The following is an 11,832-nucleotide window of genomic DNA, read 5'->3' as shown; positions in this document are numbered from 1 at the left end:
AAACAATGCGGCATTTTCACGAGGCTAGAAACGTATAAGGAAAAGTAAAGGGAACGTACAAGGAGTATAAGATGAAAATTCCACTTTATTTTCTAACAATGGCACATTTCTAACTTCACGATTACAATTGCCAATGGAAATGAAGTAAATTCTGTTCGAATATATAAATAAAAGCAAATTAGCTCGTTTTTAATGAATGTTTTATAAATGCATAAATACCGGATTAACGGATTCTATGGCAATGTATAACAATTTCGCATGTTAATCGAAGTAATGTCGAAATAATCGTCAAATAATATATATTTTGATTAAGCTTGATCGTATGTATATATATATTCCTATACAGTCTCTAAATCTAAGTACACGGAAAGATCCAAAACTTTCTTTGGAAAAGGACGCATTTAACTTTCGTTATATTTTGTATCGAGTTAGCAGGCACTACTGGTGTACGGTAATACATATTTAGTTTATATATATTTGTTTTATCGTACTGTGCTTTTTGTATTTATGTAAAAAATCTTCAAAAATCTTTAAAAAAATATTTCGATCTGGTGGTAAGTAAAAGGCCACAAGCTTACGGCACATTGCGGTTAATAAGAAACGTTCTGTATAATCACCGTAACACGTCGGTAGCACTTTCCTTTGAGAAAAGGACAACTCGATGACTTTCTATGAGTTAACGTTTAAGTTATCTCGTATAAATTACGCATTCACTGTTATACCCCTCCCTCCCCCGGTGAAACTCACTTTCGTGGATTTCACGTATCGTCCTCTCTCACGCCGCACATTACAAGCTATAATAATATTTATAATATATTAAAGAGTATTTACAGAGAAATGCGTCGTGGGCGCTATACCCGATGGAATATACCAGCGTACGGAAAGAATTTATCAAGTTTCTCGTATGCTTCACGCCACGCAAGTGACTCGCATATGTCACGTGTATGTCACATTTTTTTCTTTTTACATACTCTTGACATAAGTATATCTATTATGCAGGCACCACAATTGACGAAATTTCAAACTTCTTAGGTCTACTAAGAAATACTCAAAAAATGTTAAAAATAATTCTTCACTGAAATTATTGAAACGTAGAACAAATACGAAAAATAACTAGAAGTTATAATGAGAAATTAGAAATTATAATGCTGTATAACATTATAACATTATTGAAGAAAAATCAATAATGTTTTTAAAACGTGATTATAACGTTCTTGTCAAAATTTTTTTCACGGGAAGAAACCTGCGCTTGAATTTCCGGTCATATGTCTGCAATAATATATGATATATGCCTATGATAATATATGCATAATATATTATATGTAACGAGAACTTGGACATTATATTTAATTTAAACGTTTGATTACGCAACAGATATACATAGACATTGATCGAACTTTCAGCACAGTAAAATTCGCATTACATTGACATTCGTCATAACGTGATTAATATTACATGAAAAATATGTAAAAACAAATAATTCAACTGGGAAAAACTTTCAAATGCGAACTCTGAGTACTGAATATTGTCTCATGAAATCGCTGAATGTAGTACAACAACCGCACGGCGGAACGTTTGACAAAAAATATATTTCTTTATAATACAGTCTCGAATAAGTCGTCGGACTTATAAACTGATCAATGCGGATTTATTACGAATCTTGTATTAACACCATCGATGATGCTCACCGACGGTGGAATGGCATAGATGATTTGATTACCGTCCTTCTTGAATGTCGGCTCGATCAAGTCAGGCATCACTTCAATGTGCAATAATCTGCTCTTGTTGCCAAGCATGCATTTGAACTTTACATCCACTGTCACGTGTAGGTCGGCACCACGCAGCCTATCCAAGAAAAAAAAAAAAGACTTTATTGCCAGATTCTTTCAAATAAGATTGCAATTAAATAAAAAATGTACACCCCGAAATTCGCTTGAACCGTTCATCAAAATTTTCGGAGACCAGGAACATTTTATACGGTATGTATCTAAAGAACGCATTCGCATATTAGATATTAAGTTTTTAAAATATTTTCGAGGCGACTTACTGATAGTATCGGTTGCTCAGCACGCCAACCAGCTCTCCGATCCTGTCGTCTTTGGCGATGATCGACAGAACGAAATCATTTCCACGATTCGAGTGAATTGTGATAAGCTGATCCCTTCCAGGCGAAACGCTTAGGCCAGTGATCTCCGCTATCGGCATACCTTTCTTCATGTTCTTGAACTTGACGCCGTCGAGTTTATACACAGTATGTTCCGTCACCACCAAAACGCGATCCGCTGGCTTGTTGAACCTATATTATTTCTTGGATTACCATATTATCACGATCATAATATCATTATTTATCACGAGATCGACGAGATTATTGACAAAATGAAAAACCTGTTAGTCTTCCTAATAAATGCGCTGAACAGGACGGTCTTAAAGTGGTCGGTATTTCGTAGGTTGTTTATCGAAGAATTGAAAACGTCGCTTTGAGGATTCTCGTCCGGCTTGGACAGATAGTTTCCCTCCCAACGACGGTCTTGACCCCAGTAAGATCGCTTCGAACGCAACACAGCACCCGCGGCCATCTGTAAATCAAATTCATGGTATAATTAGCGAATCGCATCGAGCTACTGATAATCTATTTTAACTGGCAGAAAGATCTTTATTAACTCTCTGATCTTTGATCTTTATTAGCTTTCTCAAGTTGCAGTAATAGATATAGAATAAACGGCGAAAATTGCCATGCCTTTAATCGAAGTTGCGGCCAATCCTCCCGAGGAATCGCTCTGAGTATCATCCATGCCCACCACCTCGCGTACATATTTCTCAAAGCGGGCACCACGTGTCTCACGGCGAAATTTTCGCGCGGCCATGGTAAAGTCTTGCCGTAATTTCGCAGGTTCTTGGCGCCTTTGAATGTCCGCTCGAGTTGTTTGATGTACACGCGTCGTTTGTATCTTCTGTAATGCTCCATCAGCACTAATGCGGCCTTCATCTTCTTGTACTTTTGACGGCAAAGATATCCTCGCCATTGCTTTTGTAAGAGAATTACGACACCTGGTATTAAGTCGCTGCGCATCTGCGAACAAAATAATTAATCGATATTCACTGACTGTAAATATTGTCGCGATATATGAAATTCAGATTAGGTCAATTAACCTTTTCTAACGCAAATAAAGTCTGCGGCGAGCGAATGAATATCTTCGTGTACCCGTACTTAACATCGTCCGAGAAATTCTTCTCATCCATCAATGTGCGTACGCCATCCTTATCACTGTCGCCTCGATAGTTTGGCCATGTGTATTGTGATATCATTTTGTATCTGAAACCGAAAAATTAAATTTATTGTTATTTCCATAACTTTGCATTTAAAACACTTATAATTTACTCGTTCAATAGTTAAAAAAAAATTCATAAATCGTAAAGTTAAACGTCCACCTAATTCTCAGTGCTCATTTCTTCTAAACACATTATTTTGTTTTTCTTTTATTTATTTTACTCTTATCAGTTCCTTTTATTCTTGTTCAATAATTATCCGATGATTATATCAATTCGAATAAGCATTTTGTTATTTAATTTTACTGCATTCTAACAGATTCAATACCTTTTCAGAAATCTGTCGTATCGTTGTCTGTACACGAAACCAGCCCGTCTCACCAATATGTTCTCCACAAGTCCCAAGTATCTCACTTGATGGTTTACTCTCTCCTCATCGAATACAACTGGAGACTTTACCTCGTTGGGTTTTATGCATCTGATATAAAAAGGTTCCTTACTCGCTAGATTCTTCACCAGTGCAATCATAGAATTGCGGAACATGGTGCCAGCAGTTAAAGGCCTCTTTGTCGTCTAAAATAAATAATGCGCAGATTTTTTTAGATACGATCTTTTTCAAATTATTGAAATCATGTATCTACATACAACATTAAAAATATGATTGTAATATGGTTCAACATATGTATGAGCGACCATCTTTCTTACCTTCAAAATGTTCTGGGCACCCTCAGGCCACATTTTGCTAATTACAGAATTTTTGCTTTGATAGAGAAGACGTTTGAAGTCTTGGAAGAGTGTGTCTTTGTTCTTGTCGAGGAAACCATTGATATTGTAAATCACATCGCCCGCATAATGTTTGATCTTAAATTGCGTTCTGTGTTCTAATTCTTTGTCCATCGGTTTTAATTGTCGAGAGCTGTAGTGTTTATGATTCACTAATTTCTTATCCATTGCGTTGAGAAGAATCTAGAAAAAGGCGTTTGTATTTTTCACAAGAGAATCTTCCGCTTAATAAAACTTTAGATCTTCCAACTACCTCATCGGTGACCTTCCCGACGTTGAGACAAGCTTCATCCATGATTGCTATCATCCCCTTGTGAGCTTGCTCGACCAAGTCGCAAATGATCTGATTGTTAAAGTATTCAATGTTTTGCCAAGCTATCCCTTCCTTCTGGTACTCTTCTTGCTCTTGTTTCAGAACCAATTCTGCGACAAAATAATGCTCGTAATTACGATTGTGAATCTTATGTCTTTCAACCCGATGTATTCCCGCGCATATTAAGTTAATATTATTAAGCATTAAATTATACTCACCGATAAAAAGCTGTTGCAGCTTTTCGTTGCAATAATTGATGCAAAACTGCTCGAAGCTGTTTATGTCAAAAATTTCGAAGCCGTAGATATCGAGCACGCCGATCAGCGTTCCGTATCTCTTCATGTCGTCACTGTTATTTACATTGATCGATCCATTGACCCGCGACACTATCCACGTAAACAATCGCTCGTATATAGCCTGAAAGATTCATAAAAATCTTTGTCAATACATCTTAATAAGATCATAGGAAACTCTATACGAAAATGAATAACTTGAACGCACTTTCGCTAATGCATCTCGGCCATATTCGGCTTCTATCAAAGTGTGAGTCTTCTGCATAACTTCTCCACCCGCCGCTATGACTCTCTGCGAGAGAGCAGTGCTTAGATCTTTCGAGTTGATGGAGAATAAGTTAGCGGTGTCATTTAAAGCACTGTTATTTCCGATTATAAGTTTGTCATCGTCCAGCCTGAAGGTGATGTTACCCTGTAAAGTAACAAAGAAATAAATCACATGAAATCGCGTATGTAACTATTGTAGGGACAAATAAAGCATTAATGTTGAGAAAAGCATTCTACTTTTATGTCAATTACCTACCAAATGTAAGATACCAGCGACGATATGCCATATGGTCTGCGTCTCGGCCGTGGAGAATCCGGCCGTAGACATGGCGGTGCAAACAGTTTTGTAGTCGCTTCTGTCGGAAGTAGTTGTCTTGTTATTGCTTCCATTGCCGATGAAGTAGTAAGCGGCTGGGTCGCGGACCAAACGTAGTTTGTTCAATTCGGCCTCGCTGCAGCCGTTCAGTAACTAAAAAATTAAACATATTTTTGCTATGGCATATTTGCAAGCGATTTATATTCCAATCTCGCGCGACGAGAGGTTTTAAGCGTAAAATTAGCGAGTGCGAGCGAACGGAACCTGATAGAAGCAGTGAAAGTTGCGTTCTCCCTTCTGCTGATAGACCACCCGCGATTTCTCGAGAAGGTAATTGGTCACGTGGCCGCCGATGGGGTCTCCCTTGAAATCGAAATTGATGTCCATGTACTTTCCGAAACGCGACGAGTTGTCATTTCTATTTGTTTTGGCGTTACCAAACGCCTCCAATATCGAGTTCGACTGAATGAGAATGTTCTTCACCCTGAAAAGATGCGCAATCGTTTTTATCACGCTTAGCCGCCCTATGGAATGAAAATATTTTCAGTATTATATCAACGGAATCTCTATTTTACGTTAAGCGCTGCGCGATTGAGTAATACACGAGAGTTTCCAAAAATGCAGTGAACAGAATTTAATCTTATCGCTTATAGAGATTCGCGCTAGACAGATTAGATAGCGAAAGCTGATACTAATTGTCATTCCAATCGACAACGTATACCTCTCGATTTCCTGCTGGCCGCTGAGATTGGTCACGGCGGCAATATATTTCATTATGATTTTGCTAGCTTCTGTTTTACCAGAGCCCGACTCGCCGCTTATGACTATACAAGTGTCTCTGCCCTGTTGCTTCATCTCCTTATGCACCGCATCCGCGATCGCGAAAATGTGCGGTGGGTTCTCGAACAGTTCTCTCCCTGGAAATAATTTTTAAAGATAAGAGCATCGAAAATTATTTAAATGTGTACATACGTTTTAATCCCCTCGATACCAGTCAAATATTCACCTCGAAGCGAAAATTATTGATATTTTTTCGATCGTACCTTTATACTTATTAATCTGGTCCGCATCGTAAATATTGGTGCTCCTGTAAGGGTTCACGCTCACACAGACTTCGCCGATGTACGTGTAAATCTTTCCCCCGTTAAATCTGCAACAAAATACAACAAGAATGGATATATTAAGAAAAGATGTAAGGTAGAATTAACTAAAATAAATCAAAGTCAGGGTTTTCTAAGCAAATTCATATTATTAAAATGAAATCTTGATAAAAATATTCTACAGGAAACCAAGACAACGTAAGCAGTCTTATACTCTATGTATGCAAGCCGCACAACTCGATAAAGTACTCAGTTTCCTTGGAAGGGAATTGTTCGTTAGTTCGTAATAAATAGTTTTACGGTTCTGTGGAAATTATAGACATTCGATATCCACGAAAACGATAGATAAGTGTTATCGGCCGTACAAGAGATCGACTTTGGGATTAGTGAAGCATAATGAGTCACTTGTCGTTACTTCGATGACAATTGCGCGCACGCCAGTGCAAATAATTATTTTTCTACACGCAGCGAGAAGTTTAAAACGATATATTTGATTGAACGATACGAGAACGTTTTAACGTTCTTCCTAATATTTATATATCCGATATATTTAAAAAGAAGCGCTGTATTCTGACAAATTAAAGAAATACAAATCCAGATAAAATCCCTTTATAATAATAATTATTTTATATTATTAAAACCCTTTATAATAATTATTATATCACATTATTCATATCATTGATCATTATGAGGCTGAATTTCGTGGAAATGACGCAAGCGCAATCCGAAAACTATGCAACGACTCGAGGATGACGATGACTCATCGCCGGCACGAGCCCCGATAAGGATTACACGAGACGCATACATTCGTCGCGTGTATCCGAGGATACGCGTCTTCGAACGCTCATTTTCTCGTCGAGCATTTACCGCTAAACGAGCTTGTCCCTCGTGTGTTTCTCATTTCGCGTCAGCGTCGCGGATGACATGAGTCGTCGTCTGAAATGATGACATAAATCGGTAAGAATAAAATGTTGACCTATGTAGCAGCTCAATCGTGGATAATCAGTCCGCATTGTATTTAATTTTAAAGGGTAAACTGAAGGTTTGAATGACAGTTCAAAATATTAAATTAATAGAGACAGCTTACAGCAAGCAAACGTTAAAGAACGAGCCGAGATTCTTTCCTTAATTGTTATATATCCTTTCTGAATTATACTGCAACTAATTATTTGTTATCACAATATAATCATTTGAGAGACTTCTAATTCCGAATCTTTCTCTTAGTGAAACCGTTAAAGCTGCCGAGAGAAAATAATCACGTTTTACATTAAAAATAATTTCATAGATGCTGCTCCTGAAAAAAGAGATTTTTTTAAATCACGAGCATGATTCAAACAGTCACGCTTAAAGTTAAATAAAGGTAAGAACTTCACGTACGTTTTCCCGATACGTTCTTTTGCTTCTTTCTCGTGAAAGTTGCAGTTTAGCGAACGGTCGGAGTATCAGTGATTTTGTCGAACCGTGGAGGAAAAAATAACAGGTAAACCCGTTTTCTAGTGAAGTGAGTAGTGCGACACACGACACAAGGTATCAGAATCGTTCGAAAAGATATGAGCTTAGTCTACGGTTGCGCCACAAAATGAAGCTGATATGACAGTTCCGCTAGAAAATATTTTCTAATCGGATTACTCGATATAACGTTAAACAAGAATGCTTAGTAATTTACTTGCATTATAACAATTTGAAAAAAAGTCTTGTTTTCCTTTTTATAAATTTATATAATTCAGATCTTTCAAACCGTAATTGAAGTTTTCAGTCTATTGTTAAAAATTAAATATTTTATATTACATATTCTTCACATTAACTTAGCCGCTTTTAGATAATTATAATTGATTTCTCTAATATATATCTGATCGGATATGTTCATCTAAGTGATCGATCCCTATAATCGAACACTTATCAAACTTATTCAATAGATATATTTCTAATTAATTAAACGTGCTTAATTTGATTCAATCTAACGTGCAGATTTATTCGAGATTTCACGTAATATGTCTATCCCAGTGTACGATGAATCAGAGCGCGTATAATTCATTTTCACTCATGAATATACGCCTTCCAAGAAATATGCGTCACGCATTGTGTATTATTGACCTTCGGGTGCTATGAGCGAATTACATCGAATCTCAATCTATAGCGTAGATATTTTACAGGTAAAAATATGCAATTTATATATATTCAGCATTTTGTAAAACCGGCTTGCGCGAGACCCGCGACATTTTCATACATATTGAACAGATATTCGAAATAATTACAGATATTGGAAACATTGTACGGATCTTTAGTGTCTCGGTATTTTTTTTGTACTACACAAAGTTGTAGCACCACGGATTTTGTCGTTAGAGTGTTAGAAAGTCGTTTATTATTTTAAAACTACTTTTTTCAATTTCTTACAATTATAAGGTCCTAAGCTGTTGACTTGCTGTAATTGCGGCGAGAATATACGGATTAACGACCGCTTTATCTTAAATTGTGCTACTTAATTGTCTCTGGTCTCTGTGCGTGCGATTTCGTGGCGGATGTGCGTAACGCGCGTATAGTTGCGTGAGTCTTTATCCGCAAAACGATAAACCCGCGTAACCGCGCAACAGGTATAATATCGTTGCTTCCGTCAGTTCAGTTGCTCACAATGTGATATTCAATTCCGTGCTCCCCGCGATGTAAACGATATCGCCAAGTGAATCGGAGTAGTTTCCCTGACGTGTCCCTTTTTGCGACACGAAGCGACGATTTTCTTCGTGACTCGTCTGTTTTTGAGCGTACCAGGCTTGTCATATCTTTAGAAACCGTTCGCGCGGATAATTTGGCAATCGTATGATAGAATAAAGATCCGTTTACGAAGAGACGATCGACTGAATTGTCATTTATCTTTGTAAACAATTCGGGCAACTTTGCAATTGCAAGATAGAATAAAAATCCGAAGAGACGATCACCTACTTGAATATTAACTAACTATAGTTTGTCCATTCTAGAGATTCTTAGGGCTTAGCGAAATACGCTCCTCGATATTAAATATCTCTACAACCGAGCGTTAAATTTTCGTTGAATAAGAAGTTAATAACCGGAATTTCAGCTCTGCGAAAGAGAAAGATGAGTTTATAACTGTCTCTACGACAGGACGGATTGCAACAACATGGTTTCGGTTAACTAAGTTAATGTGCTAATCGCCGTTTTTAATTCTCTATATTACAGCTCCGTCTGCGAAGATACAAAGAAGACGAATTAGCTATGATTAACGTCGATTAACGGCCGATCGCACCTTATTGCTGTCATCTAGAATCCGACTGGAGCCGTGGTCTGCTGCAACACCCAACTCGTTATTCGTCGTCTATTTACAGCCTCGCTTGTAATACATACACGCGGAAAAGTAACATCCAGTTAAGTTATAATTAGTGTCGATGTAACCGTCCTGGGAAAAGTTGTCACTGTGAATTGTGACATGAAAACGAAAGTATGAAACATGATACTGTTGGAAAATAGAGAGAAAGGAGTAAATTATACATATACTTCCAAGATTTAGGGAATATATACGCGCGTGTGCATATCGCGATTATATCGCTCGAATTGCAAAATATATCCTCCTAATGAATCTGACGATTTTTTCAAAGAAAAACGCACGTTTTGTTCTTTCGCCAACCTATTAATTGTCTTAAAAGAAGAAGTAAATTCACATATGAATACTTAAAAATGTCATTCAAAATAAAATAGATTCAAAAGAAAATATGATGAAAGTACCTGATTCCCATATTAAAATTATAATATGCACTAGTAAACATCAAGTAGGTACTAGTAAACATCCCATAAAAAACGCCCGGATTTTCTAAGGTTTCCTTCGATTCATTTCTCATTCGGGAAATAAAAAGCCCCAACAATCTACGTTTATATTTTCTTTTTTTTTTATTTCAAATTCTAGACTCAGCCAAGTACAAAATATATGTGAGCAAGAATCGCTTCGTATAATGATTTCCTCTCTTGTTTTCGATTCTCCAAGAATGGAAATATATATAATCTTTGCATTTTCTTCGTCGTGCTTTTAGTCGCGACGATTAAGAGGAACCTTGTGGCGCCCGACTCTCGCAAAAACGTAGGCCAGAATTAACTGGTCAAGGCTGTCCGGTGGAAACGACCTCGGACTCGGACGTCTTCCCGTACGTTGTCGCCGTTAACGGGTCAAGTTCAAGATACATTAGGAACTTAATATTCGAGGTACCTGAAAGATATGAAAAGAAGAAAGAGAGAGAGAGAGAGAAACGGGGGGAATTACAGATATGTTACTTCATTCTCCTCTCTTATCTCTATATGAAGTCATTCTATTGCTTCACGCGCGTATCTTCACTTTCATTAATAATAAATAATTATTTATCCGAGTTCGCAGCTCCTGTTTCTCGAAAGAAAAATGAAAACTCGATAAAAATTTCTACATCAACATCTCCAGAACGGTTTTCCGTTCGGTTTGCAGTTTGCATCGGTTTGAAGTTAGGAGAATGCAGAATATTGCAGAAAGGTGAACGTAAACCCTTCACCATCTCTAGGCGACCACCTGCCGACGCGCGGGCCAGCCACACCCTCTCGCGGATATAGCGGCGAACCGAGAGGAGATCGCAATCGCGCGGGGAGGCGCTCGGCGCTCGGCGCTCGGCGCTCCCCGCCGTCCACCTGTCAGGAATCGCGTCTGCAATTCAACGAGTTTTGGAATACGAAGTACGGATCGCCCGGTACCCGGTACTCCGAAGGATAGGATGGTGTGTACACACCTGATCTTGAGGTTCTCCACCACGCGCTCCACCGTGATTTCATCCAGCAACACGAAGTCGCCGATGCCGACGTCGTGGCTCGCCATCTCTGTCTCGCTCGTTCCCTCGTTTTCACGGCACGGCACGGCACAGCACGGCACGCGCGCAACGCTCACGATCGTAATAACCGCACTTGTCAACCACCCACGTGCTACCACCGCGCGCGACCGATCCGCGGCATCCGCGCGCACTGACGTGAGTGACGATTGGCTCCCACCGGCCACCGCACGACCACGACGCACGACGCACGGTCCCGCGACCCGCGACCCGCGCGCGTCCCACCGTCGGCGTCGGCCAACTTCGCTATCTCGCGCGAGCAGCGAATGCGGTGAATGCGGTCATCTTCGGCCCTCTGCCGCTTTCCGCCTCCCCTCCGCGCTCGGTCGATGACGGTGCGCGGTAGGGCCGTATGTATACATACGACAAAATATTGAGACAAAATCAGAATTGCCGACGAAACCATTTTCGCGTCTAGCCTTTGATTAAACTCCGATTAACTTAACTGGCGACCAATTCACCCGATAGAATCGCAAGAATTTCTGCAATTCATCCAATTTCATCTTCCTTTCCAAACGTCAAGCAACAAGTTTCAAGGAACTGACAATTCCATATAATAAAATAATGCGGGTGTCGCTCGACGAGTTAATCGCCGTTCAAGTTAATCGGAATCTAGTCAAAGTCATCCCGATCGCTTTCGCGG

The 11,832-nt window shown here is 39.0% G+C and overlaps 1 protein-coding gene across 1 annotated transcript; it reads right to left on the bottom strand.

The window, feature by feature from the left end:
- Nucleotides 1–67: 67 nt before the first annotated feature.
- Myo31df (Unconventional myosin ID) lies at nt 68–11,802 on the bottom strand. Its single transcript, XM_071706068.1, has 15 exons — nt 11,094–11,802; nt 6,283–6,389; nt 5,961–6,156; nt 5,504–5,723; nt 5,180–5,392; nt 4,865–5,068; nt 4,582–4,780; nt 4,304–4,473; nt 3,973–4,233; nt 3,596–3,840; nt 3,151–3,313; nt 2,738–3,070; nt 2,386–2,576; nt 2,048–2,296; nt 68–1,845 (listed from the first exon to the last, which is right to left on the bottom strand). The coding sequence occupies exons 1-15, from the start codon at nt 11,177–11,179 to the stop codon at nt 1,638–1,640; spliced, it is 3,045 nt and encodes a 1,014-aa protein (XP_071562169.1). The 5' UTR covers nt 11,180–11,802; the 3' UTR covers nt 68–1,637.
- Between the last annotated feature and the right edge of the window lie 30 nt (nt 11,803–11,832).

This window comes from Temnothorax nylanderi, unplaced genomic scaffold, assembly GCF_030848795.1.
Source record: "Temnothorax nylanderi isolate EJ_2023f unplaced genomic scaffold, tnyl_v1.0 TNYL_tig0049_pilon, whole genome shotgun sequence".
Lineage (NCBI taxonomy): Eukaryota > Metazoa > Arthropoda > Insecta > Hymenoptera > Formicidae > Temnothorax > Temnothorax nylanderi.
This window is presented reverse-complemented; position numbering and strand designations above follow the sequence as displayed.

What these genes read in the sequence shown, in the direction of transcription:
- Myo31df (XM_071706068.1), bottom strand. Translation starts at nt 11,179, where the DNA reads ATGGCGAGCCACGACGTCGGCATCGGCGACTTCGTGTTGCTGGATGAA. An exon ending in TACGACAGATTTCTGAAAAG is followed by an intron (nt 3,314 to 3,595) that starts GTATTGAATCTG and finishes TTTCGGTTTCAG; the next exon opens with ATACAAAATGATATCACAAT. An exon ending in CTGAGCAACCGATACTATCA is followed by an intron (nt 1,846 to 2,047) that starts GTAAGTCGCCTC and finishes TTTCTTGGATAG; the next exon opens with GCTGCGTGGTGCCGACCTAC.